The sequence below is a fragment of the Bubalus kerabau genome, chromosome 19 (genome assembly GCF_029407905.1).
Source record: "Bubalus kerabau isolate K-KA32 ecotype Philippines breed swamp buffalo chromosome 19, PCC_UOA_SB_1v2, whole genome shotgun sequence".
Classification (NCBI taxonomy): domain Eukaryota; kingdom Metazoa; phylum Chordata; class Mammalia; order Artiodactyla; family Bovidae; genus Bubalus; species Bubalus kerabau.
In genome coordinates, this window is record NC_073642.1 from 22772801 (window position 1) to 22798283 (window position 25483).

Below are 25483 nucleotides of genomic sequence, written 5' to 3' on the forward strand. Positions count from 1 at the left end.
ACAAACACATATATCCTTTTTGAAATTATTTTCCATTGTAGGTTACTACATACTACAAGCTATTGACTATAGTTCCCTGTGCTATATAGTAAACCTTTGATGCTTGTTGCATATTTTTTTATTAGAAAGCTAGCATTCTATTCATACTAAGTCAAACAAGTAGAATCAAAATGTCATAAATGTTTTAGTTAGGCAAAAATTAATCAGTTTTCTAAAATCATCTCTCTCAATCTTAGAATACTTCCTGTAGAGCACCTGCTGACCCAGGTTCCACTCTTCCAACACCTAGTAAACCAACTCTGCTTCCTAAACATCTCTAGAATTTACCCACCCCTTTTCATCGTAACAACCACTCTCCAGATCAAGCAGCAAAGTCTCTCCCTAACTGAGACCTTAATTGGTCCACTGGTGTATCAGAGTCCGGGCAGGAAACAGATGGCTGCTGAAACTGGAGAGTGGAAGAAAAGTTAATAAAGAAACAGGGCAAGGTTTACGGATAATGCAGGACCCCCTGGGGCTAGTTACAGCAGGAGTCATTAGCACTCTGGGCCAGAGGGGACCTGGGGAAGGATTGCTTACTGCAATAGGGAGAAGGTGGTTATCTGTAGAGAGGAACCCAAGAGGAACTCTGGCCTTTGGTAGGGAGAGAAGTTAATTCACAGTGACTTGGAAGAATAAGTCTTAACTTCTTATTCTGGGCTCCCCTGGTGGCTTAGATAGTAAAGAGTCTGCCTGCATTGCAGGAGACCTGGGTTCGATCCCTGGGTCGGGAAGATCCCCTGGAGAAGGGAATGGCATCCCGCTCCAGTATTCTTGCCTGGAGAATTCCGCAGACAGAGGAGCCTGGAGGGCTGTAGTCCATGGGGTCACAAAGCATCAGTCACGACTGAGCAACTTACACTTTCACTTCACTTTTTTTTCACCTTATTTTAGACCTCTGCTCTCCTGGGGTGCCTGTCATTGGCCAAACCCAAGCAGAAGCTGGAGGGAGACAGTGATGTAGTCTACACCGCCAGCTTCCTAGGGCACAGAGGAGAGTAGAAGGTGGGGAGTGGATCTGAGAGGCAGACAGGAAGTAGCGTAACCTGGAGTCTTGCCTCCGTATCCCATCCATCCTCCACATTTCTAAGACCCCGATCTCGTCATTTCTTGCTCTTCTTAGAATCCATCCATTGCTTCCTATTACTGTTGGCATAAAATCAGTAGTTTAGCACCAACTCACGAAAGCCAACTGTTAGCATCTTTTCCCAACTCTAGGGACTTCCCTGGAGGCCCAGTGGTTAAGACTCCATGCTTCTGCTGCACAGGGCGAGGGTTCAATGCCCGGTTGGGGAACTTAAGATTCCGCCTGCCATGTGGTGTGGCCAAACAAAACAAAAACACTCCTACCCGCCAACTCTATGTTCAACAACCAACGGCATCAAGCCTGAAATCAGCTGTGGGGAGGTGTTCACGCTACGGAATTGGCAAATGCTACTAACCATTATTTTTTTCTTTCATAGAACTGCATATGTTAAGATAAAAGCACTTTATTAGAAGAAAAGAATGAACTCAGGAAATGTTCTTTAAAAAACTCTTTCTAATGAAAACAGAGACAATGACCAACCTAACAGTCATGAGGGCTCCTAGCACCCAGACTATATTCTCCAAGTACCCTTTCCCACTAAAAGTAACCAGGGCTTTTTGGAGAAATAGCTGATTTGAAGTCTGGGGTGAGTCAAGTAGCAAGATGTGGCTGGAACATCTTAAGCCAGAAAGCAAGGAAGTTATCAAAGTCTACTGGGGTCAGGACAAAAGGACAGTCACCATTGAAGGACTTCTACTGGCCCAAGAGAGGACAATTTGAGCATGTAAAAACATTAAAAAAACTTTTTTTAACATTTAAATTTAAAATTTAACATAAAAATTTAAAACGTTTTAAACATTTTTAAAATATATGTATATCTACAGTGGATTGAAAGACATAGAATATTAATACATTTAAAAAAACTAGGAGTCACAGGATTGAAAAAAACGAAACCTCACTGGTCACCTTTAGAAGATGTTAGGAGCCTCTGTCCATGGGATTTCCCAGGCAAGAATACTGGAGTGGGTTGCCATTTCCTTCTCCAGGGGATCTTTCCCAACCCAGGGATAGAACCTGCATCTCCTGCGTGGCAGGTGGAATCACTGTCACTGAGCCACGTGGGAAGATGAAGATGTTAGGGAACAAGCTTTTTCTGAAAGCTGGCAAATAAAGGGAGAGAGACAGCATTCCATCTTTTCCTGTATCAATAGTCTTCAAGGTAACCAAATAGTTGGTGATAGAACATTTTTTTAGAAAAATTCTGATAAATGAAGAAGTAATGGCTGATTATCACCATTTTGCAACCCTCAATGAAGTAAGGAATCTAGTCAGTCATGTCAGTGGCTGTTGAATCCACGTGGTATGTGATGAAGAGCAGACAGGAAAATTTATAACAAATGAGTCAAGCTGGAAATATTTGAACTTTGTGATCAGGCTTTACATCACAAAAAGATACATCTCTGAGATCACCCTGTAGATCAGGATGTAATAAGAAACCCCAGAGTATAGAAATTCTATAGGATCAACACCAAATATTGTGTTGACCAAAAAGTTCATTTGCATTTTTCTGTAACATCTTGTGGAAAAACCTGATAGAAATTTTTGGCCAATCCAATATGTTGCAAGATTTGAAAAAACAGAGAGAGGTTTCCCTGGTGGCCAGTGGTTAAGAATCTGCCTTGCAATGCAAGGGACACTGGTTCAATCCTTGGTCCAGGAAGATGCCACAGGGCAACTAAGCCCATGCACAACTACTGAGCCTGCGTCCCCTGGGTCCTGCGCTGTGCGGCGAGGAGCCACCCAATGAGAAGGCTGCATGCCGCAACCAGAGTAGCTCCTGCTCTTTGCATCTGGATAAAGTCCCCACAGCCCAACAAAGAATCAGAGTACTCAAAATGTTAAAATTTTTAAAAAAGAGAGAATTCATAGATTAGGGATTTAAGAAACCCATCAACTAAATGTAATGTGGGAATCTTGTTTGGCAGCTGATTCAAATATCTGAAATGTTTAAGCCAATTATCAGAGGTCTGGGGCAATGTAAACACTGCCTGCCTATTCAGTATTTCAAATTTATTTCTTAGGTGTGATAATGGCTTGAGGTTTTTTGTTTGTTTTTTTCCAGCGTTAAGAGTGGGATATCTCACCCTGGGTTCTACTGACATTTTGGACTAGCTCATTTTCTGTCGAGGGACCTGCGTGAGCAGCAACCCTCGCCTCCACCCACTAGATGCCAGCAGAGCTCTCTTAAAAAAGACAGCAAGAAACATCTCCAAATATTGTCAAGTATCTCATGGAGGGACAATTGCTCCCTGTTGAGAACCACTGAGGTGGAGACACATACCCAGGTATTGGTGGTTGAAATGATACTGTAGCTGGGATTTGTAAAAATAACCCAATGGGATATGGGTGAAGGTAGAGATGAAAGTGTTGGTAATTGCTTAGGCTAGACAATGGATACATGGGAGTTCATTATACAATTCCTTCTGTTTAGATGTTAGACATTTTTTTCCATAATAAAATTTTGCTAAAAAATTGTCGTACCAAAGGAGTATTAAAATATTTCTACTTTTCCAAAGCATCACTAGCATATTAGGTTAAGTAAGTTATCTCTAAGTCAAAAGGAGAAGGGGGCAGAAGAGGATGAGATGGTTAGATAACATCAATGACTCAATGGACATGAATCTGAGCAAACTCCAGGAGACAGTGAAGGAGAGGAGCCTGGCATGCTGCAGTCCATGGAGTCGCAATGAGTCAGACACGACTTAGCAACTGAATGACAAGTCAAAGGTTATGAGTGTAATTCATAGTCATTTAATAAGCCTTAGTAAAGTCCCTTGCCTACTTCCCAAGTCTTGACACAGTGTATGATCTAAAGACTGGATAACAAGTTCTTTTCCAAACTAAGTAACTTTTTTTTTTTGTTTGCTTTCAGCAAAATTAGAGGACCTAATCATATTTAATTTTTTAATTATAATTTCATTGATTTGGGAGATATAATTGGAGTCCTAAAAAATGGGTGACATCATTATCACAAAACACTTTCCATTCCATATATTAGTACTTACTATGGACTTCCTGGTGGCTCAGATGGTAAAGCATCTGTCTACAATGCGTGAGACCTGGGTTCAATCCCTGGGTTGGGAAGGTCTCCTGGAGAAGGAAATAGCAATCCACTCCAGTATTCTTGCCTGGAAAATCCCATGGAAAGAGGAACCTGGTAGGCTACAGTCCGTGGGGTCCCAAAGAGTCTGAGGGACTTATTTATTTATGGTAGCAAAGGTTCTCAGAGCTCACATTTATAAAAGTGAAAATAGGAAGAGAATTGGTCAACAGCTCTCCTTCATTATGGCCAGCAGTAATATTTATCCACACATTTGGGGGGGGTGGTATTCCCAGGTGGCGCTAGTGGTGAAGAACCTGCCTGTCAATGCAGGACACAAAGAGACAAGGGTTTGATCCCTGGGCGGGAAAAGATCCCCTGGAAGAGGGCATGGTGACCTTCTCGAGTATTCTTGCCTAGAGAATCCCAAGGACAGAGGAGCCTGGCGGGCTACAGTCCATAGGGCCGCAAAGTGTTGGACACAACTGAAGTGACTTAACATGCACACACTGAAGTTTTTTATTTTTTAATCTACTCATTTTTTTTATGTGGCTCATTTTAAAGTCTCTATTGAATTTGTTACAATATTACTTCTGTTTTGTGTTTTGTTTCTTTTGATTGCTAGGTATGGGGGATGTGAGCTCCCCACCAGGGATTGAACCTGCGCCCCCTGCACCAGAAGGCAAAGTCTTCACCACTGACTGCCAGGGAGGTCCCTAGCCATAAGCTTCTAAACCTCCACTTTAAGAATTTTCGTTTCTTTCATTAAGAGATGCATGTCAAATATCTTTTAGAATTTTTTGTCAAGACAATACATTAGGTGATTTTGATTAAAGATGCACTAATTATGATGCAAAGTATTTTTCTGGATCGTTAAGAGCCTTATAGGCACAGGCAATAAAATATTTTAATTTTTTTCACAAATAACGATGACAGGATGGTCAAAAGTAAGACTTATGCTTTAAAAGATAACATTAGAATAAAATTCTAAGGGAAGTGGAATAGAAACACGAGCTTAAAGAGGAAAAAAAGATGTCAACTTTCCAATCAACAAAGGGTTTTGTCCACGTGCCTTTAATTTTTATTGGAGTGTAGCTGCTTTACAATGCTCTGTCAGTTTCTGCTGTACAGCAAAGTGAATCAGCCATACATACACATATATCCCTCTTTGCTGGACTTCCTTCCCATTTAGGTCAGCACAGAGCACTGAGTCAAGCTCCCAGTGCTATACAGTAAGTTCTCATTAGTTATCTGAGAGTAGTGTATATATGACAATCCCAATCTCCCAATACATCCTACCCCACTTCATGCGCCTTTTAAAACAGGCAGTCCCATTGCAATGCCCTACCAAGAGCTTTTCCTCTCATAAACATTGGGGTGTTTCCTGCAATTAATAAAGTACAAGTATAAAAAAATAAAATAAAATAAAATAAGGGGTTTCTATTGGGTTCCTTTAAGAGTGAGGTTATTTTTACCTGGAAATTCATATGTTGGCAAGTATACACTTTACAATTAAAAAAAAAAAATGTATTTATTTATTTTAGGCTGTGCTGGGTCTTCATTGCCGGGTAGGCTTCTCTCTAGTTGCAGCAAGTGGGCGCTACTCTCTAGGCATGGGCTTCTCACTGCGGTGCCTTCTCGGGTGGAGCACAAGCTCCGGAGCATACGCTCAGTAGCCGTGGTGCACGTAGATACCCCACGGCAAGTGGGATCTTCCCAGACCAGGGATCGAACCTTAGTCTCCTGCACTGGCACACGGATTCTTTACTACTAAGCCACCAGGGAAGACTCTTTATTTGTATTTTTAAGTACGGCTGCTCCTTGGGGTCTTATTTAAAAGGCAGCTATTTCCCCTCCCTTTTGCTGCTGTTTTCTTTTCCGTATCCAATGTCCCGTAGTCTTTTCTGATTTGTACGTAATGAAGTCCCCGGAGGGACATGCTGTGACCTAGAGTGCTACCGCCATAAAACATTTAATGCTACTGTAATTTGAAATTTCCAGCCATTGGCTGATCAGAACAGACATTGAAATGTCCACCAATAATGATTCAAGAAAAATTGGATGATTTAAAAAAAAATTATTTATTTAGGCTGTGTTGGGTCTTAGTTGCACTCATGGACCCTTAGTTGTGGCACGTGGGATCTGACCAGCGGTCTGAACCGGTGCCCCCTGCATTGGGAGAGCAGTCTTAACCACTGGACCACCAGGGAACTCCCTGGATGGTTTTTTCATTTTAAAAAAGAACTATGTGACATTATGCTAGTTCTCCACCTTGCCACACCCCCAATTCTTTTTATGCTGAGGCTACTTAAAGCATTTTATATTTAAAAAGGCTCACAGGTTAAAAAAATTGCTTTGAGATAGCTGATTTGTGTTTGTTCCTTCAAAAAGACTATGAAGGGGTTGTCTTCTGTTGTGGTTTTCAATTATTAAACTTCATTCTAGTTGACGCTGTTTTGCAGGAACTGCTAACAATGAGACTGAGGAAAATCAACACAAAAACAAATGAATGACCTTTTATTTCATACAGAGATACAGAGGCAATTGTGTGGGACAACAATCTGACGGGCAGTCCAAATTCTCGAGGGAGGAAATTCATGGTAAATGTCATGATGGCTGGTTGAAGAGAAGGTCAAAGGAGGAGAGAGTTGAGACAGAGACTGCTATGGCTAATAAATTAAAATTACAAAGAGCTACCAGGCTTTAATGCCATGACTTGACTTTGGGCATCCTCAATGCGTGAACACCGTAATTATGCACAGTTGCCGTCAAAATTCTCAAGATGTAGTTTGTGCCATTTGTGTCAAGGGAACTATGCTCCTTACGGATCACTGAAACATCATACTTCATTGAAGAGTTGTGAACTTTGCTCATTGTCTGTCATCGACGTGGCCTTTGGGGCCCGACATGAATCTGGGTTGAATATCATCTTTTAAGGTAAAACAGTTGACATTTTGGTTGGTCCCAGTTTTTGAGGCGATGCCACTTAAGAGTGGCATCTTCTTTTAATCTGAGGAAAATATTTACTGAAAAAATTGTCTTCCAAAACACAAGAAATGAGGTCAAGGTAGTGGAGACTCTTTCCGTGACACTCCACACCTCACCTCTTCACCTGTCTGTGGGCTGCCTGGGGTGTGTAGACTCGTACGGCTGCACCCGTGGACCTGACTCAGTAATAGTCTATCATGAAAAACACACTTCCAACACTTAACATCTGTAACTGGGACTCATCACATGATTTGTTATCAATGAAAACAGTTTATTGGCTTTAAATATACATCAGTAAATTTTTAAATGTTAGTTTATGTTTTACGATAAAAGAACACTGAACCAAAACATCAGAGGAAATGAGGCTCAGTAGCATGATTTCAATATATTTTCCTGGATTAAAAAGACTTAAAAAAGTATATGACTTTTAATCTAAGAATGAAAGCTCCATGAGCTCAATGTTTAGCACTGAATTGTGACTAAATTTAAACAACAGAGTTCATAAAATAAAGGCATAGTGTGGGCAGCAAGAGAAAAGACTTAAAAAAGAGGGGGGGGAGCAGATTTTAATATCACGTGTAACATTGCTTGGCTGCTTTTGTTTGGTTTTGTTTCAGTCTGTTTAAGGCAGGATAATCTCTCTGCAACCCTGAAGATAAACTCTAGTGTTTTAGCTATAAGAAAGTTTTAAGAGTTCAGATATACAGATAAGCCAATTAGAAAAAAAACCCAAACCATTTTCTTACAGTATTCTAAAGACTTTTAAGCATCATATAAATCTTTAAAATTCCTATAACCCCCACTTTAAGAGATAAATCTACACTTTCATAAGGCACACTTAAGACATAAAACAGTTTTGAAAACAGTTACATTCTACGCTAGGGATAACCCATTCCTTTGCCATAGGGATGGAATAGATTGTTTGCTTGAAACTAGTCAATCTTTTGCACCAACAGAAACAAGCAGGTGTTCAGACCATTCTGAATTTACCTAAATAGCTTAATTTTAACAATGGGACTCTCCCATCCACTGATGAGAACTGCCCAAATTTAATGGTGAAACTTAAAAACAATATCCCTCTCTTTCTAGAAAATGCTTCCTTTGGACACAGAACAGAGACTTCTATTAGCTCCCGCCATAAAGGAAGACAGAATGGAAGACAACCAAAGCCTCCCCATATCCTTCAATTTTCCTGATGGAACAGTAAACATAAAGGAACTTCACTTTTAAGTGACAACCTAATAACTATGGATAATCTAACATTTTAACTGTGTGTCTTCTAAGTATGCACGTTATTGGGCTAATGGCTTCCACTTCTAAACAGCAAGTATTCAAATCCCATCGTCCCTATTGCTAATAGAAACAAACACCAAAGCTTACACTATAGTAATGCAACCTCTAAGACTGTAACAACATGAGAGATTTCAGGACAGTTCCCACTCTTCTCTAACAGAAGAGAATGAAGGAACAAGATGGGTCAGACTGGGCCTGAAATACAATCTATGAAGAAAGGACGACCAATGTCCCTGTTGAGTGGGAGGAGTTAAACTTGTGGAGTTGGGGGCAATGTTAGACTGAGGCAATGGTGTGGGCTGGGTCTTTGTTTCCGAGAAGTAAAGAACCTCTAGAAAGGCTGCCGCTGGGCACTCCTTTCTTCATCCTTCTGGGCTGGAAGCAAATGCTCTGTTACTTCTCATAGAACTTCTTGTTGAGAAGGAAGATGAGGAGGTTGACGTTGACTTTAGCTCTGTCAAATAATTTCATGACAGCGACTCCTTCATACTGTAGCTGCAGCAGGTCCTGTTCAAAAAAACATTCTGATGGTTAATCAAGTCCATGGGACAAGAAAAGGAGGGACACGAGTAGGGAGGGATCCGGAAGGGACGAGGCCTGCCTTGTGTGCCAGATGTGAGCTGGGGTGAGACACAAGTCCCCAGCTACGGAACTGCCTGCTGCGGCCCCTTTAGTCTAAGTGATATGTCGCCTGGAGAAGGTGACAGTGTTTCAATCCATGATGAGACATAATAACCCCTGAACACAAGATAAGGCCAGTAATGTCATCTCAACACGATCTATTAGAGTCTTCATTTCCTTTTCAAATGACAGAGCTTTCCTATCCTGAATGTGACGGGAAGACAGGACTAAATGTTTTTTACATTTACTATATGTTCCTCAATGTAGGAGTGTGTTATACGATGTCTGTTTAAGTCCTGTCAGAAATCCTACCAGGGGTGATTATCTCAGATTTAGAGATGAGGCTGCTGAGGCTGGGGGATGGTAAATGACCTGCCCAACAGAACAGAGCTGGACGTGGTAAATCTGGATCTGACAGCTAAGCCCTGTTTCTCTACTACCCTCCACTGTTTAGAACAAACCGAGGAAATCAGAGTGGTCTCACACCCAAACTTTGGAAGACCGGTAATGAAAAAGCAAGAATCAAAGGGCCTGAAGGTAGGACTTCTCAGTGATCCAGTGGTTAAAACTTCACCTTTCAAAGCAGGGGGTGTGGGTTCGATCCCTGGGTGGGGTGGGGTGAGGTGGGGTAGGGTGGGGTGGGGGCGACCAAGATCCCACATGCCACAGGGCCAAAAAAAAAAAAAAAACCCAGAAAACAGAAACAATACTGTAACAAATTCAATAAAGACTGTAAAAAAAATCTTTAAAAAAGAGAGGGGCTTGAAGGGACCCCAAAAGTTCAACCAATTCATCTTTTGGAAAAATCTTAGTGGCTCCAGTTGGACAAGGACCCTGGTGCATCACCTGAACTGTAACATCTTGCACCTGGCGGTCATTCCATAGCTAATGATTCTGTGCATGGAGTGATACGCTGAGGCAGGATGGGCAACCTACACAAATTTGGTGAAACTGAGGGAATAAGAGGCTCTTTTTTGTGTAAGGACTTGAATTAGCTAGGTGCATCATAAAAGCATTTCACATCTGTACAGTTAATGTGTTTTGAGGGTCTACTGGTCATTGAGAAGGAGACAGAGAAATACTACCTGTCCTTAAGGGATCTGCAGTTTGGAAGTTGAGAGGAAAGTAACTTGATGCTTGTAGTGAACAGGGGCTGGCTCTATAGGCTATGGAGGTGAAGGAGAAACTGACTGTGGTGTGGCTGGTGGGGCAAGTTTTAGGTGTGGTAACAACCTGAAATTCCTCAATGAATGACCGAGGAAGAAAGCGGGGGAAAACTCCCAACAAAGGGAGAGTGACATGTGCAAGAGCCCGAATTTCCTTTCAGGGAAAGGCCCCTGCCCAGCCTGATGGGGTGCAGCCATCTGAGGAATATTATAAGCTGGGTACCAACCACAGAGCACTGTGTGCACAGAACTAACGGAAGCTGGATGTTACCCAGGAGTCCTCTCAATGCCCTTACGTTTTTTAATGCAAAAAAAAAAAGAGAGAGAGAGATGTTTCAAAATAAAAATTAGGGATAGTTATGTTACAAAATGGTTCACTGCAGAATTCTTGAATTTAAAAAGGGATTCAGAGGGGAATTCCCTGGTGGTCCAGTAGTTAGGACTTGGTACTTTTATTGCCCAGGGCCTGGGTTCAATTCCTGGTGGGGGAACTAAGATCCCAAAACCACGTGGTGTGGCCAAAACAGAGTCATATTGCATAATAGCTTCAGACTGGAAACCCAGGCCCATCGTTTATTTTTTTCATTCTGATGTAACTCATGCTGTTTGTCTGCTATTTGTTCTGTGATCCCTATTTATTAACTTAGACTCAGTAAAAAGTTGCTTTCTCTCAAAATAAAAAAAAGTTCCCAAAATATAAATAAAGTGAGATTCAGTTTACAAAGATGCAATTTACACACATCTTATCAGAAGTATACCTTTAAACCCCCTATATCAAATCAAAATGAGACGGGGGAAAAAGAGATTTCAAGCTACTGAAAAAGTTCATGATTTTGTACTGTCGAGATCTGTACCTAAGCATTTTATTCAAGTCCAAGGTGTCAGTTAATTTAGTGGCAACCCTAAGTGGAAGCTTCAGGTGTGCTCTCTGGAGATTTATACGTTTGCAAAAGCTCACTAGCCCAAACAGACCAAATCAGACACTCAGAAGCCCTCAGCTCACCGCCAAGCGCGGCAGCTCTCCTCACACAGGTCTGCTTTTCTCCCCTTTCCTACCCTGACAAGGGCGCAGCTATCTCACACACAGAGCTATCAGTTTTGCCCCGTGCAGGCCCACCTGATAATGTAACATAAACGTCTCCATCTGAACTCCCATGAACTTGGCTTTCACTTCGAAGTCTCCAACTTCTTCTGTTGGACTGATTTCAAAGATGACGTTTTTAAACCTGTTTGAAACACAACATGAGGGTTTGATTTTTGTGTTCTCACATAAAAATATTCTGTGAAGTCTGGAAAGGAGATGAGCTCAGTGTTCAGCAATGAAAAGGGGGACAAAATAAAGGTGCAAAGTGCTTTCACAGGTGGGGATGTGTGTGATATTGATGCTGTAATTACCATCTGCTTTGGGATCTGGAGAGAAGGGTGGCAACCTCTCCTGGGAGAACGTGCTTCCCACTGAGAGAGGCACCATGAGGAAGGACACAGTGACCTCTGAAGGGACGACGTCAGGAGTCGTCCTGGCCTTCCATGTGGCCACTCCTGAAACGTGACAGTAAAGGGAGAATCAAGAGGAAATGGGGCTAGGAGCAGGAGGAAAAGACAGATGTCTGAAAACAAGCATGTCTGAGGACTGGAAATGGTACACAAACAAAGCAGGGGTCAGAACCAAAAGAACCAAGATAGCAGGTGTTCTGGAAGGAGTAGGTGCTATAGATATAAATGGACTGAGTATTACTCAAGATAAACTGCTATTACTGAAAATATTTAAGGTATCACTCACTCTCAACATGTTACATGCCCAGGAGTTTTATGGCACCAGAAGGTGGGAGCAAGCTGTTCTCTAGGTGATCAAAGTGTGTCACCCCAGATTTCCAAAACTCAACTATGGAGCAAACTGATCTATTATAAACAGACCCGAGAAACATGGAGGATGCGAAAGAGGTCACTGAGAAGCTAGATGAGAGGTTACAGAGTCCACAGGCTAAAACACATGCGTTTTACTCAACAGGAGACTCTCATGGGTTTTATAAAGATATTATTTTACATAATAAGTAATTTTATTTTAACTGGTTTGGTTTGTCATCTGGTTTCTAAGTCTGTGGTAGCAAATTATTAAATAATGATAGGCACCTGAACAGTAACAGGAAATAATGACAAAAAAGAAGGGAATAAATAATAAGTTATGAAACAGGCCTGAAAAACACATACAGTGCTAATCTAAAAAACAAACAAACAAACAAACCCAAAACACCAAGGTGCTCAATTGAAAAAATAATCAGAGAAAACATAGATAATAAGCCATGTTTAAATACACACACCACCCCCCAAAAACCTCAACTAGAATTCTAAAAAATGCAAAATTTAAAAGTGTTATCTTTTTTATCTATTAAGTCAAAAATATCAAAAATTGCTTTGTTATTCAATTATGGTAAAGAATTACTGAGGTAAGAGAGTTCCAGAAAAACATCTATTTCTGCTTTATTGACTATGCCAAAGCCTTTGACTGTGTGGATCACAAGAAACTGTGGAAAATTCTGAAAGAGATGGGAATACCAGACCACCTGACCTGCTTCTTGAGAAACCTATATGCAGGTCAGGAAGCAACAGTTAGAACTGGACATGGAACAACAGACTGGTTACAAATAGGAAAAGGAGTACGTCAAGACTGTATATTGTCACCCTGCTTATTTAACTTACATGCAGAATACATTATGAGAAACGCTGGGCTGGAAGAAGCACAAGCTGGAATCAAGACTGCCGGGAGAAATATCAATAACCTCAGATATGCAGATGACACCACCCTATGGCAGAAAGTGAAGAGGAACTAAAAAGCCTCTTGATGAAAGTGAAAGAGGAGAGTGAAAAAGTTGGCTTAAAGCTCAACATTCAGAAAACGAAGATCATGGCATCTGGTCCCATCACTTCATGGGAAATAGATGGGGAAATAGTGGAAACAGTGTCAGACTTTAATTTTTTGGGCTCCAAAATCACTGCAGATGGTGATTGCAGCCATGAAATTAAAAGATGCTTACTCCTTGGAAGGAAAGTTATGACCAACCTAGATGGCATATTCAAAAGCAAACACATTACTTTGCCAACAAAGGTCTGTCTAGTCAGGGCTATGGTTTTTCCTGTGGTCATGTATGGATGTGAGAGTTGGACTGTGAAGAAAGCTGAGCACCGAAGAATTGATGCTTTTGAACTGTGGTGTTGGAGAAGACTCTTGAGAGTCCCTTGGACTGCAAGGAGATCCAACCAGTCCATTCTGAAGGAGATCAGCCCTGGGTGTTCTTTGGAAGGACTGATGCTAAAGCTGAAACTCCAGTACTTTGGCCACCTCATGCGAAGAGTTGACTCATTGGAAAAGACTCAGATGCTGGGAGGGATTGGGAGCAGGAGGAGAAGGGGACGACAGAGGATGAGATGGCTGGATGGCATCACTGACTCGATGGACGTGAGTCTGAGTGAACTCTGGGAGTTGGTGATGGACAGGGAGACCTGGCGTGCTGCGATTCACGGAGTCGCAAAGAATCGGACATGACTGAGCGACTGAACTGAACTTTCATACAAAATTCGGACACTGTTTGAAAATATTTTGTAATATTAATACATGTGACTTAAAAATTTTTTTTCAACTGCTATGGAAAATAGTATGGCAGTTCCTAAAAATATTAAAAATAGACTTTATCATATGATCCAGTAATTTCACTTCTAGGTATACATCAAAAAGAACTGAAAGCAGGGTCTCAAGAGAGATTTGTACTTCCATGTTCAGTGTAACATTATTCACAACAGCAAAAAGATGGAAGCAACCCATATGTCCATCAAGGGACAAATGGATAAGCAAAATGTGGTTCACATATACAGTGAAAAGCAATTCAGGCTTAAAAAGGAAGAAAACCTGTCACAGGTTACAACCTGCATGAGCCCTGAGGACATCATGCTAACTGAAGAAAGTCAGACACAAAAAACAAGTATATTATTCCCCTTGTATGAGGCAACTAGGAGCCAGACTCATAGAATCAGAGAGGAGAATGCTGGTTTCCCAGGGCTGGGGGAAACGGGAAATGGGGGTTGTAATTTAATGGGTACAGTTTCAGTTATCTAAGATGAAAAGGTTCTGGAGATGGGCTGCACAACAATGTGAATGTACTTAACGCTACTGAACTATACACTTAAAAGTAGTTAAAAGGGACTTCCCTGGCGGTCCAGTGGTTAAGTAAGACTCCAACTTCCAATGCACGGAGCATGAATTCGATCCCTGGTTGGGGAACTAAGATCACACATGCCTCACAGTGTGGCCAAAAAACTACTTAAAAAAAAATAGTTAAGATGGTAAATTCTATGTTTTGTGTTTTTCACAATAAAAAAAATTATACACTGACCAGAAATTGCATTAGGCATCTATCATAAAATAAATAATCAGAGGTAGAATCAAAGATTACATTATAAAGGTATTATTACATGTGTAATATTGTAAAAAGTAAAATCAACTTAAAATATTCTATAATAGGTAAATGGTTAAATTAAAACTATAGTATTAAAAATTATGTGGTCATTCAAACTATGTGAAAAATGCTCACAACACGTAATGAGGAAAAAGCTGGATACATGACTATAAATAGTATCATTCCAATTTATGTTAAAAAAAAAAAAAGTAGGAAAGTGAGTGAATAATCTTTATGTGAATAGAGGCCTATTAGGGAAAAGATACAAATACATTCCCTTCTATTAAAGACCAACTAACTCTGGGTATTAGGCCAAATTCTGCATATAACTGATTAATTAATCAATTACAAACACACATAAAATATAATAATGATTATCCAGATAAGAGAAAGTCAATAAGATAAAGCTATGACAAACACAGAAACAAAAATAATCAATATATAAAATAAAGTTAAAAAGTAAATACTCACTGATTCACTTGCAGGTCCTCAATTTCCAAAAGAACTCCTTTTTCATGCAGTCTTGCTGCCGTGTATTTTAGAGAGATCTTTTTGCTTTTCTTCCCTTTCATTTCCCTAGGCTTTTTGGAGACCCTGTAAAGACCACATTATGTCACTTTCTATAAGTTACTATCTACTGTGAATCTCTGTTGGTCACTCAAGGATATGAGGTTGGAAAACAAACTTCCCAAACCCAAGCGTAAGTAACAAAGCAATTCTAAAATGGCAAATGAATGCGAGGATTTCTACTTCAGGGAACTATACTGAAGGGAATCCCACAGGAGTCACTCTTAGCCCCCTTGGCTGTGAAGAGGAAAAAAAAAATACCTTAGAATGTGTAATTTTTTAAAAATTTTAAGTCAGCATAGCAACACAGAGGAATGGGAACAAGGAAAAAGAAACAGATGTTAGCAGGCCACTGGGATAATCAAGGCAAGAAGAGGTAAGAAAAGTAAGCTAGGGAGGAACTGAGACGAACGAGAACAGGATCTGGGACTCTCGAGGGAGGGCTCTCAAGAAATGGGGCAGAAAAGCTGGTAGTTGTATAAAAGGTAATAATCCCTACAGCTGGCAACTGAGTATCTATCAAAATCACAACTGCATAACATTTTGAAGCTGGCAATTACATTTCTAGAAATTTATCTTAAAAAAATATGCCGACATTTGCAAAATGACATATGCACAAGAGGCTATTTGTTACAGAATTTTTTATAATAAGTAACTGGAAACAACGTTAATGTCTATCGATGGAGAACTGACTCAGCAGTTACTTTATCTCTACAGTGGAATACCATGCAGCCATTAAAAAGGACATGAAAGCCTAGCTCTGTCTGCTTAGAAGGCCTGAAACAATAATGGCTCTGGCAATGAGCACATCTAGTCCCTAGATTTCAGTTTCTAAATACCATTCTTCATTAAAAGGAACAAAGGATGTTTGGAAAAATAGCTGATTCCAAGCCTGGGGAGGGGAGAATACAAACTGAACTGGAAACATCTTATGTCACAAAGTCAAGAGCTGCTTAGAGAATGACGGGGACATTTCAGAAGGATAGAGGCGCCAATTCCATGGGCTCAGCTACGTGAATCTGATTTTTACCCCTTCACGTCAGCCCTGCCTTACTTTGGGAAGTCTTCAGGGAGGGAGAGAAAAGGCACAGATGGGAAGAGTAAGCATGCTAGGGAGAGGGGAAGCTGATGGGCTAAATACAGTGAATCGACTGATAGCTGAAAGGTATATGGGTGCTTATGGTTCTATTCATAGATTTTTCTGGGGTTTGAAAAGTCTCAAAATGAAAAGTTGGGAGTAAATAATAAATAGCCTTCTAGTAAGCAGAACCTGTGCTTAATCACTTCACCCCTATGGATTTTCAATTTCCCTCCCTGAAAAATGGGCAGACTGATGGTTTGTGGCCAGCACCAAAGAGGCTGCATCAGTTCTTCCATGGAAGCTGAGAAAAAATCATGGTCTGGGAGCTTGTGCTCAGGAAGTACTGAGGCCAAGGAATTTAACTGTTTATATTAATATTGTTTCTTAAGTGAGTTTTGAGGCACATCCTGGTTTGGGGGCCACTAAATGACCCCTTTACAAGGTTCTTTAATTTCTAGGGCTGAGAAGATACTTTGGAGCACAGGATGTTTAGAAATAAGCATCCTTGAAACCCTCCACACATTATTTATTTACACCATACCATAACAAATGGAGGGCTTCCCGGGTGGCTCAGTGGTAAAGAACCTGCCTGCCAATGCAGGAGATGTAAGAGACTTGGGTTCGATCCCTGGGTCGGGAAAATCCCCTGGTGAAGGAAATGGCAACCCATTACGGTATTCTTGCCTGGGAAATCCCATGGAAAGAGGAACCTGGCAGGCTACAATCCATGGGGTCACAAAAGTTGGACACGACTGAAGTGACTTAGCACGCACGCACACATAACAAATGGAACTAGGAAATTACAAACGGTTAGAAGCCAAACAAAGGACTAATGCAATAAACAGATCCAGTGCGTTGTCAGTAAAAAGCTCCAATGTCACTCATTTCAGTTGCCTCTGCTTCTTCCCCTGACATTGATTCATTATAAAAACACTCACTTGCCCTTGCTGGCTAAGTTATCCAGGCAGGTCTTGATGTAGCTTTTATAGTAGTCCACCTGCTCTCCATAAAAGGTGGCCTTAGAGTTCAGGGCAGCGTACGTCTGCTGCAGTTTCACCAACTCAGCCTTCCTCCTCTGTCGGTATCTCCGCTGATTCCGAATATCCTGAGACATAATTATTAAAATCACAAAAATAATGATGTCATGTGCTTCTCAAACCATTAACACTAGAATGTGGCAGTGTTTAACTCGGCCTTGCTTGACCACATGTTCATCATAGGCAGCAGTTTTATGCTCAAAAATTAACAAAGAAATTCAGACCTTATCCATTTTTCCCCATCTCTATTTTCTAGAGGCAGGGAAAATGGGTTACTTTCACAGACAGTCTCAGAATCAACTTGCAAAGCTTGTTTATACATCTTAAATATGTTGTCCGGAGAGGGAGAAAAAAATAATTTTAATATAACAAGTGCCAAGCTGTGAGGTGTGTGTGGTGTGCCTTTAGTGCAATAGCAGAGGACGCATAAATTCCTTGGCCTGCACCAGAGCCCCTTACTTGAGAAGACTCACACAAATCTAGGATGTGATAATCGATCTGAAGCAAATTTCTATTGCACAGTTATCATTAAAAAGAGCCAGAGGGATTCTTTAAGGTCAAAAGACAAACTGAGACACAGGAAACTCTAATCAGGCTGTTCCTTCTACTGATTTAGGCCATGGAATAAGCCATGGGAGGGCAGGCTGGGACCTCATGCTGGAAGGGCCAGAAGCGATTCTCAGGAGGAGAGGACCTGAATCGGCCTGTGAACTAAAGGTATGTTGCCCCTGGAACAGCTACTGTGTCCCCACAAGCCTCTGAGACAGCTTTCAACACGGCCAGGCTACTGCTGTCCCCTAAATGCCATACCCTGGCGATGTCATTGATCAGCTCCTGGTATCTGTTCTTTGGGTCTACAGTGCCGAGCTCTGTGAGCTTCTTCAAGCCTGACTGGATCTTCTCCTTCTTCTCTTGAAGACTGAGGTTGCTGTCTTCCTTTATGGTTTTGGACTTCTTCATCTTGTCCGGAGTTTTGGCGTCACGGATGGCGCGTCTCTGCATAGCCCGCTGATGCTCTGCTTCCTACAGCAAGAAAGAGGATGTCGTGGAGGGCCTCCACCCTAACCCACATCGGAGCCTATACAGCTCACACACTCTATTCTAGAAACAGAGGGTAACAAATTTATACCCCACTGTCCCCCAGCCCAACACATGACAAACTGCATGAAGCAGAGGCCGTTCTCCTTTCATCTAGAAGAGAAACACCTATGAAGCTAGATGTTGGCGTCTTTTTTTTTAACGTTGACCATTTAAAAAATCTTTATTGAATCTGTCACAATATGGTTTCAGTTTTTTGGCTGTGAGGCGTGTGGGATCTTAGCTCCCTGACCAGGGACTGAACCTATACCCTCTGTATTGGAAGGCGAAGTCTTAACGACTGGGCTGTCAGGAAGTCCCAAGATGCTGGCTTCTTTCCTGGACTCCGAAGTTTAATCAGGAGATTGAACTCTACTGCATGCAAAATCCCTTACTCTTTCCCTATCGCATGTGGGATATGGAAACCATTTACTTTTACTTGAAACCTGGCGTGATGAATGTGACAGTCACACCAATGCAATGCCAGTGGGCGGTGAATGTTTTATTCCCCCACCTCGTCACAGCTGGATCACCTTCAAGCCTGCCCTCTGCTTTCAAACGTGCTGCAAACGCCAGCGAAGAGACCCTTCTTGTATCTGGTATTTCTCCTAGTCACCAACCAATGTCTGTCTGTTGTATTCCCACCCAACAAACGATCCACACCTGCCTTCCCCTTCTTTCAGCACTGTCCTCAAAGTCTGGCTATCATCACCAGTTCTCGTTACCATTCCTCTCACCCCAAATCCAGTGCCTTCTCTTAGCTGTTGCCTTGCTCAACTTCTCTGCACACCTTCCTTGTCCTAGCAAGGGCTGATGCCTCCAAAGGACCCAGGGTCCTTTCTTTATGACTGTTCTCTCTCAAAACCTCAATGATCACCTCTATGCTGATAGATCCTAGCATGTGGGTAAGGTTCTGGGACCCTATTTTGAATTGTTTATACTATGGATGTTTATACTCAGAAAGGTTGTAATTTTTCCCAACCTGGAGCAATTCCTTTCCCAATATTCCCTTTTCTTCTAATATCAAAACTACTGCTTATCATGTGATATAAAGAGCATGAACTGGAGTCAGACAGAACCAGATCCAAGTTTGGTTCTGCTACTGTAAGTGAATAATCGTGGGCAAGTTATTTAACCTCAAGGGGGTCTCAGTTTTGTCATCTGTGAAATGAGGAACCTTGGTTCAAGCCCCATACCTTCCTGATGCTTTGCTCCTCACTGGCCCCTTTCTTAATTTTTATTATTTTTAGGGTCAAGACCATGGAGAATTTTCAGTGGTTTTCTAATTGTTTCAGTTTATATGTCACATATATCAAACTGTATCTTGAGTTCACAGAACTCAGGAGCCATATTCTACTCTTCTCTCCTACCTACCAAGGCATTTAGCAGAATTCTAACTATAGGACTTCCCTGGCGGTCCAGTGGTTAAGAATCCACCTGCCAATGCAGAAGACATGAGTTTGATCCCTGGTCTGGGAAGATCCCACATGCTTCGGGGCGACTAAGCCCATGCTCCAGAACTACTGAAGCCCTCATGCCCCACCGCCTGTGCTCTGCAACAAGAGAAGCCACTGCAGTGAGAAGCCCATGCTCACGGCAAACAGAGAAAGCCCTCGTATAGCAACAAAGACCCAGCACAGCCAAAAAATAAAACAGTAAAATTTTTAAAAATTTTAGAAATACAATATTCAATAAATTTCTGGGCAGACTCACTGATTCTGTTTCAGGTTAAATTAAAGCATACAAACAGACTGTATGCAAGTGCCAGTGAGCTCTGTGACCTAGAAACATCTACCTCTGGATTTAGGGACCAACAGCTTTCTCAGGAAGCCCTGAATGCTACCATCTGCCAGACACATCCAGGCCGACCTCGCCGTGACCGCCTCTCACCATCTGTGTCACCCCTGTCACATGGCCACCACAGGAGCACCTGTCCATCTAATTATGGTACACGATAACCCCCCAAACTTTACCTGTTCACTGGTGGCTGGTGTTTCTAGGATTTCAGTCAAGGTCTCTCCCGGCTGGAACCGGATGACATCCACAATTAAGCGTTTTGTGCTGAAAGGAGATTCGGGAGACATCCGAACATTAGCACCTGTCCCGCTTCCTCTTGAAGGGACCTCAGCAGGAGCAGAACAAACACCGCCTCCCAGAGTCCCACTGGGCAGGCCTAACACAGGTACGCGAAGCCCCAGGACCACTCCTGCAGCTATGACAGAGTGGGCACTAAGGTCGGGATCTCGGAGATGCAAATTCATTTCAGCATCTCATTAGCAAACAAGGCAGGTAAGTTCTGTGCCAACTATACTACAAGAGATGACCAGAACTGTATTGGGCTTAAATGGCCAAGGTCATTTTAGGTATGAACAAGTGGACTCGTTCAGCAAGACCAAGGGACAGGCGTGATCACTGGGTTACAGTCACTCTGCTCCTCCTCCTTTCAATCCTCACTTCAGTAAGATGGTCCGAGCGTCCATTTCTGCATTCTCATCTCCAGGCACATCGAACTTATTGGTCAGTGTGAGAGACACTTCCGTCTTAGCCAGTGCCTCCTTATTTGGGTCATTTAAATTGCCAGCACCTTCTCCTAAAGTTTTGGAAGGGTAGGAAAAATAAATCAATATAATAAAGAGAAAAGACATTGGAGAACAAATGATAATTCAAATAAAAGAAAATGCAAGTTTAAAAAGATAGTTGAACCAGCCAATACGTACCTTGTGGCAAGGATACCCTTTAGTGAGAAAAAAAATATTATGCCAAATGATTAAGACAAAGGATCCCTAATAAAATAATAAATGTTTGACAAATCAACACTGTAATATTTCTCTCTCAAAATATCCTGTTCATTTCCTTTATAGGACTTATCATTTCTAGTTACATGATTATACGTATTATTCTTGCTGTTCAGTCACTAAGTTGTGTCTGACTTGTTGTGACTCCATGGACTGCAGCAGGCCAGGCCTCCCTGTCCCTCACCATCTCCCAGAATTTGTCCAAGTTCATGTCCAATGAATTGGTGATGCCACCCAACCATCTCATCCTCAGATATGTATTATATCTGAGCATTTGTAATATGCATTATATTTGAGTCCATTATCCACTGGACTTCAGTTTCTAACAGATGGAGACGGCACCTCATTTCTTGCCTGATGTGTAACTGGAGCACGAACAGCGTGGAGACAGATGAGGAGACAATCACAGCACTCCTGCCATGCTCCCCATCTCCAGCTTCCAGGCAGTTACGTCAGAACCTTACCTATCAGGGACTCAATGGTGGGCACCTCGCCGAGGTCGTCCAGCAGCTCGTGGATCGGATCATTGTGCTCCGGGGCAATGGCATCCTGGTGGTCTAACAGGAGCTGCATCCACACATCCAAGGGTCAATTCCATTCACACACTCAACCCACCATCCCCCAGCCCCACCCACAACACCTAACAGCACAAAAGAGGTTAGATAACAAAACTCCTGTGTTTTCAAGAACTGACAAATTAATCCTCAACAGACTGACCCAAATGAACAACATGACACATACAGCAACATGCTGGCCTGTGATGTATGAAGAAGAAATACTGGTACTCTCTCAGTCAGTCAGTCAGTCAGTTCAGTCGCTCAGTCGTGTCCGACTCTTTTTGACCCCATGAATCGCAGCACGCCAGGTCTCCCTGTCCATCACCAACTCCTGGAGTTCACTCAGACTCACATCCATCGAGTCGGTGATGCCATCCAGCCATCTCATCCTCTGTCGTCCCCTTTTCCTCCTGCCCCCAATCCCTCCCAGCATCAGAGTCTTTTCCAATGAGTCAACTCTTCGCATGAGGTGGCCAAAGTACTGGAGTTTCAGCTTTAGCATCAGTCCTTCCAAAGAAATCCCAGGGCTGATCTCCTTCAGAATGGACTGGTTGGATCTCCTTGCAGTCCAAGGGACTCTCAAGAGTCTTCTCCAACACCACAGTTCAAAAGCATCAATTCTTCGGCGCTCAGCCTTCTTGAGAGTCCAACTCTCACATCCGTACATGACCACAGGAAAAACCATAGCCTTGACTAGACGGACCTTTGTCGGCAAAGTAATGTCTCTGCTTTTGAATATGCCATCTAGGTTGGTCATAACTTTCCTTCCAAGGAGTAAGCGTCTTTTAATTTCATGGCTGCAGTCACCATCTGCAGTGATTTTGGAGCCCCAAAAAATAAAGTCTAACACTGTTTCCACTGTTTCCCCTCTCAGTACCAGCTATAAAGGATTTAAATGCACTATACAGAAGAAAACTAGCTTCCCTGGTGGCTCAGACGGTAAAGCGTTTGCCTGTAATGCAAGAGACCCGGGTTCGATCCCTGGGTTGGGAAGATCCCCTGGAGAAGGAAATGGCAACCCACTCCAGTACTCTTGCCTGGAAAATCCCATGGACAAAGGAGCCTGGTAGGCTAAAGTCCATGGGGTCGCAAAGAGTCAGACATGACTGAGCGACTTTACTACAGAAGAAAGAACAAGGAAGCTCACAGACTTCAATACCCAAGTTATCAATGTACTCTACAACCAGTTCAAATGACTCACACTCATGCTTTCGCGTAAAGCTTCTGGTATATAATATCTTTTAATTCAGAGAAAAGTGCATCAGATCAACATTATTATTAATTCAGGGCCATTCGCCAAATCCTACATGGTGATGTCGGCAAAAATGACAATCACTGAAATTTCATTTTACTTCCTCATTTCATGTTCTATATGCCCCCAAAGGGGAAAAGGAATGAATTGTAAAAACAGTATTTTATCCAGTCACTATATCAGGGGTCACAACAGAAATTCTGAAGCCCACCCACGGGGCTTCTGATTCAGCTGGCCTGAGGTGGGGTTCCGGAAATTTCGTTTTTAATAGCCAGCCCAGATGATATTGACACAGGTGGCCTGGGGATCACTTGGAGAAAGTTAAGAAAAATAAGCAAAGGAAGATAAGAAACAAGGCAGATGTAATGTCAGTAAGATCAAAGGATGGGGAGGTATCTGGCGTCCAGAGACAGTGGGCAGCAGCCAGAGAAGGCAATTAAGACAGAGCAATGGAATTACGTCACTGAAGAATACTTACCGTGTGGGTGTTGATGATCTCGCCGATGGAGATGTAGATCACTGGCTTGGTGAGGGTCACTAAGTCGGAGTACTCGTCCACATTAAACTTATCCTGAAGCTCTGGGACATCACAAGCAGTTTGGAAAAACCGTCTGAAAATAAACACAGGAGCCGGGCCCCGACAAGTGCCACGCGTTTAAGAAGCTGATGAAGGAAGGACACCCCACAAACCCTTAGAATGGTGAGTTCAAACAGAAGCCAGGCAAGACAGTTGACTCGAGAGAAACCACAGCATGTCCGTTGTGCTTGACAGCCCTGGGATGTTGGTGCTCTTTCCACTTTATTTTAGTTCTGCCCACAGGAACCGCTCAACCGTAATTTAAGACGGCTCTCAAACACCAGTTGTCGTTAGTGGACCCAACTCTCGAAGACAACGCCCTGAACTCACGACTGAATGATTAACTTACAAATACTAAAAGTGCTCTCCAATTCTTCTCTGATTGCAAAGTAACATGTGCCTATGTAGACGTTATGTTTATGGTAAGTATTGTCTATTTCACAGGAACACATTTTACTTTTTAAAAATATTTTTTAAATATTATTTTTCATTTCTATTTTGGCTCTGTTGGGTCTTTGCTGCTGCTCACAGGCTTTCTCTCAGTGCAGGACACGGGCTTAGTTGCTCCACGGCATGTGAAATCTTTCCAGACCAGGGATCCAACCCATGTCCCCTGCACTGGAGGGCGGATTCTCAATCACTGGACCACCAGGGAAGTCCAGAACACATTTTAATAGCTCGCATATGCTCCTCATCATCATCTGGAGCTCTGAACACATCAGGCACGTATCCTACGGTACTGTGGTCCAGGGAATTCTGGGTGTGGTATTTCATCTCGTCTTTACCCTTAAGAGTTAGAAACACGCCCACAGAGTCTTTTATGTACCTCATCCCTTTCTGCTTACCTGAATTTCTGGTAGGACTGGGAGAGGTATTCATTAATAATGCTCAAATGAGCGTTATCTCCCAGGAACATCTTATTGGAAGCTGCGTGCTGGAGCATCTTGGCAATGGACCCAAGATTGCGACGTTGGTCTGTGGTGAGCTGGCCTCCTGCCGACAGGTCAATGATGTCAAAGGCGTCAGGAGCAACAATGGCTGGATTCATGTATCGGTAGTAAAGCAAGTTGCCAATAATCTGGGAACAGAGGAAAAAGAAATGGGTGTTAAAAGCCACTTCAACAAGTAAGCCACAAATGACTTTGCTAACAAAACCAGAAAATGTGGCCCTGTGAGGGGGGGAAAAAAAAAACACTCTACACACACACACACACACACACACACACCCCTTTTCTCAAGGCCTGAAACTAAAATGACCAAATCCCTCAACTGGATGCAGAAAAAAAAAAGAAAATGAGAACAGAATTGAAAATCACTACAATGAAAGAACAGATTCTGAAGGTAAAAATGGTAGACATGAAGTCTGTTATCGAGCATTTTAGGGCATTCTTTGTCCACATACCACGGCAGCAGATAAAGCCGTGTCAGCCACATGTACTCTTCATTACCATGGAGGTGGGCACTCATTCTAAGAAGCTAAAACAAATCCTTGAACATGACCTCGTGTCATCTGTCCAACCCCCACCATCCTCATGCTGCAGACGTCAAAGGCAGACAAGTTAATGCCTCTGAAATCAAAGCCACTCAACACATATCTTTTCTATAGAAGAATTCAAAGACAGTCAAAGCATTTCCCCTGGAGTTTCATTCAGAAAAAAAGAAAATGAATTCACCTGAACAGAAAGTCTAGAATCGAGGCCTCACTGTAGGAAAGCAGAGAGCTAGGAGAGAAGAAAAAAGCGTTCAGATTAAGGAAAAAAAAAAAGAGGGAGCATAGCTGAGTAAGAAAGAGTTATCAGCAACAGCCTTAGCGCAAACAACTGTGCTTGCTACCATTCACCTGGCCACCAGCAGAGGG

The 25483-nt window shown here is 42.3% G+C and overlaps 1 protein-coding gene and 1 non-coding gene across 2 annotated transcripts in view; one reads left to right on the plus strand and one right to left on the minus strand.

Annotated features, from left to right (window-relative positions):
* Positions 1 to 6666: 6666 nt before the first annotated feature.
* Positions 6667 to 25483, minus strand: part of IQGAP1 (IQ motif containing GTPase activating protein 1) — a 107073-nt gene continuing 88256 nt past the window's right edge. Inside the window, exons 29-38 of the mRNA XM_055556417.1 lie at positions 24471 to 24703; positions 23527 to 23659; positions 21704 to 21806; positions 20899 to 21034; positions 20418 to 20505; positions 18178 to 18390; positions 17269 to 17435; positions 15154 to 15276; positions 11352 to 11460; positions 6667 to 8954 (exon numbers count right to left, since the gene is read on the minus strand). Coding sequence (XP_055412392.1) covers positions 8841 to 8954; positions 11352 to 11460; positions 15154 to 15276; positions 17269 to 17435; positions 18178 to 18390; positions 20418 to 20505; positions 20899 to 21034; positions 21704 to 21806; positions 23527 to 23659; positions 24471 to 24703 — 1419 coding nt within the window. The 3' untranslated portion in view covers positions 6667 to 8840. The remainder of the gene's footprint in view (positions 8955 to 11351; positions 11461 to 15153; positions 15277 to 17268; positions 17436 to 18177; positions 18391 to 20417; positions 20506 to 20898; positions 21035 to 21703; positions 21807 to 23526; positions 23660 to 24470; positions 24704 to 25483) is intronic.
* TRNAY-GUA (transfer RNA tyrosine (anticodon GUA)) lies at positions 22718 to 22789 on the plus strand. Its single transcript has one exon. It is a non-coding gene; the product is annotated as a tRNA-Tyr (tRNA).